The 3,308-nt window shown below is 37.7% G+C and overlaps 1 protein-coding gene across 1 annotated transcript; it reads right to left on the bottom strand.

Annotated features, from left to right (window-relative positions):
* On the bottom strand, positions 1–2,806 carry LOC120477578 (uncharacterized). The gene is made up of 5 exons (XM_039669223.2): positions 2,752–2,806; positions 2,014–2,045; positions 1,716–1,902; positions 1,446–1,573; positions 1–1,356 (listed from the first exon to the last, which is right to left on the bottom strand). Exons 1-5 carry the CDS (start codon positions 2,804–2,806, stop codon positions 1,039–1,041), a joined length of 720 nt encoding a protein of 239 aa, XP_039525157.1. The 3' UTR covers positions 1–1,038.
* Between the last annotated feature and the right edge of the window lie 502 nt (positions 2,807–3,308).

The following is a 3,308-nucleotide window of genomic DNA, read 5'->3' as shown; positions in this document are numbered from 1 at the left end:
CATGAAAGAGGGCACATAAATGAATATTCACCAATGAGGAATTAAAAACGGGGGGGAAATTTCTTAATGTAAAATAGATAGCACCCAATTTGTGTATGCCCCTTTTGGATCCCAAAGGATTAGCGGTCTCAAAATCATCATAAAATAACTGAATTTGTAAGGCATCCTTTTCTGTAGAAAATAAAGGATTACTTTTAAAATATGCTGCATCACTCAAGTCAACATAAATGCCTTCTTTTGGAACATGTCTGGGTTTAAACAAATCATTAAGTTGCGGATTTTGTAAAATTGCCTTTAGTGTTTCTAAAATGGGAATATAAGCAAATTTATCAGTTACAACAACCTGATCAAATGTTCCTGTAGTTTTATTCCTCCTGCTGTCAAATCTTGTGCCAAGCACAATTTCGCTTGGTTCAATAATTCCCCACTTTTCCATAAAGAGTCTCTTTCGCTTGGCTTCAGAATTTAACAAAGTAAATGGATTTTCCAAATTTTGAAATGAGTGTTCTAGCTTTCTTTTAGTAGCGGTGTCCTGTGAAGGCAGGCAGAGCAAGGCTGCATCCTGGGCCTGACTATGAATCTCAGAAACCATTTCCTCCATAGATGAAACAAAACCATTGATAGCAGATTGACTTAATCCAGCAACTTTTAGTTGTGCAACAGCAGATGCACACATATTGAAAGTGCTCTTATTTGATGTTAACAATACAGATGTTGCGGCCACCTCTCCAGCACTGCCAATCTGATCAAATACTTCAGAACTACTTTGTCCATCTGCCTTGGTAGTCTCATGGCTATCAGTAGTGTCAAAATTTTGCTCACCGTCGCTTTGCTCAGCATGTTTTGTGTGCAGATGTTTCCTAAAACCTGAAAAAGTACCGAACACAGAACCACAACCTGCTTCTATGCATTTAAGGCTTAGATTCTTCCCAGGAACAAAACCATGAACTAATCTGAGGTGCCTAAGAAGCTCTTTTGAACCATTTGAATCAGCTTGACAAACAAAACACTTCATGTGGGCAGAAAAACTTAAGTGACCTAGCTAAGCAGCCTTGCTCTGACTTCAGCAACACGAGGACTCTCTTTCACTTTGCCAACATCTATGTTGTACACAGTGGTCTGAATGAAAGTGTACATGTTGTGTAGCATAGTGTTGTAGGAGGTACCAAAAACAAAGTGTGACTTAAACAGTTCGTCAAAGGCACCAAGAGAAGAGGTTGACTTGCATGGAATGGCATGCTGATCGAGGATGATGTAGAACTGGTGAACTGATTTCTTCTGAGGTCCCACAGCCAGGAGATAGGGCTGAGCACTAGCAGTGATGTTTCGAAGATGCTCATCAATGTTTGTTCCACTCTGAGAAGACCAAGCAAATTGAAGAGAACCATCACTGATGTGTTAAATAAAAGAAACTATGAAGAAAAAGAAAAAAAAAGCACACACACCTTCTTGAAGACAACAAGATGTTTCTCTGCTTGAGAAGCAGACACCTTTCCTGGTCTCTTTCGGCCTTGGGCAGAAGGTGGGATCAGATGCAACAGCAGTATTATAGAAGAGAGGTCAGAGTCCCAAACTGTTCAGACAGAATTAATTATGTTAGCAAAATCTCATCAATAAAGAAAATTGATAATGAAGAATAAATATTAAAAACATTTATAGGACCTAAATAAAATATACTGTTATTTTATTTTTTTAAATTATTTTAAACATCTTACCAAAATTAACACAATCTTCTGAGTCATCAGACGGAGATTCAGCTGCTAGCAGGAGTTCTCCAACATCACTGGTGGTTGGAAGCTTTTTGCACTGCTGAATCACTTTTTTCTTGAATGCAGTAGTCCACTTCTCCAGTAGCTTGCCTGACGCTCCTTCTCCAAACATCAGAACAAAGTCTTGCTCAATCTAAGGAAGGGAATCACTATTAGATATAAACCCTGAACAAACGTATTTTTTAGAAAACAGCTAAGCATTTTTTAAAATCCTTAAATCTTGGATTATAAAGACTTTACTTACCAAGCCTTTAACGTCTTTAAAACTTGGAAAGACTGTCAATACAGTAGGTAGACAACCAGAATGTGGTTTTTACCGCCGCCGGTTTGCCGCGGCGGTAAAAGTTGAGGTGTATTTGCTGCCTTTGGCCGCTAAGAGGCGCAACAATCACAGACTTTGAAAAGTGTCCGTTTTTTGTGTAATCTTCAACTGCGCCGCGGCTCTTTCAGAGCGATTGAAAGATGGTAACAGATTAATTCAAGTGAAACGTAGTTAAATTAATTAATTAATCACAATACTGAAATTAAATTGAAAAAATAATGAAACCTTAAAACATTGCAGTCAAAACATATTAGGCTACATCAATGAGGCTTTACAATTGTATAAGACGACAGCGCATTAGAGGTCCAGCGATAGCTGTGTGGTTAACGCATCATCCTCAACCTCATATACCTCCAAACGACGCAAGATCGAACCTCGTTACATGCTCTTGGCCGACAGCTTTTATGTTTATCCTACCGTTCTTGAAGTTTAAATAGGTAGCTTTTGCAATCCGTTCCCTTAATTTATAAACTGTAGGCTACTCACGGATTCTTAAACTGTTCCCTCGGTTTAACAATTCGTGCCCACGGATTAATAAACCGTAGCCACGAGTTCCTAATCCCTGCTCTCAGATTTGTAAACCGTGCCCTCAGTTTTTGAAATATGTACCCACAAATTCATAAACCGTGCCCACGCTTTCGCAATCCGTAGGTTACTTACGGGTGTGTAATCCGGACTCGCGGATCTGTGGCTCGTCCCCGAGAATGTGCCGCATGATTCCACCAGGCCTCCTGTTTAGATGCGGGATGCATTGTTTTTAAAAGGACTTCACTTACAAAAAAATAAATAAATAAATATAGCCTAAGACAAACACAAAGTTATAGGTCTATAAAAATAAAACATTCACAAATTGTTTAACATATTCCTGTCTTAAGTGAACTCATTTAAAGTTATAAACGCAAATAATAGGCCTAATAATAATATGCTATTATTATTACATTTAGGCTACATATTTAGATATAAGACGCTTTTATATAAAAAAAAGAAACAAAGCAATTCGTCAAATGTCAGTCATAATAGGCCTACTGGTTAGACAATAATAAAACAGGGCTGAGATTATCACAAATAGGCCTAAACACAAGATTTTGACGAATAGGCTGACTTTTTGCCTTTATTAAACATTTAAAATATTCTCAAATTAATATGAAAAAAAGAATAGATTTTGCTTTCTAAAAACTATATTTTGCCCGCAGTGCTAAATGAGAAGAGCATGTGAG

Source organism: Pimephales promelas, chromosome 1, assembly GCF_988280905.1.
Source record: "Pimephales promelas chromosome 1, fPimPro1.hap1.1, whole genome shotgun sequence".
Lineage (NCBI taxonomy): Eukaryota > Metazoa > Chordata > Actinopteri > Cypriniformes > Leuciscidae > Pimephales > Pimephales promelas.
This window is presented reverse-complemented; position numbering and strand designations above follow the sequence as displayed.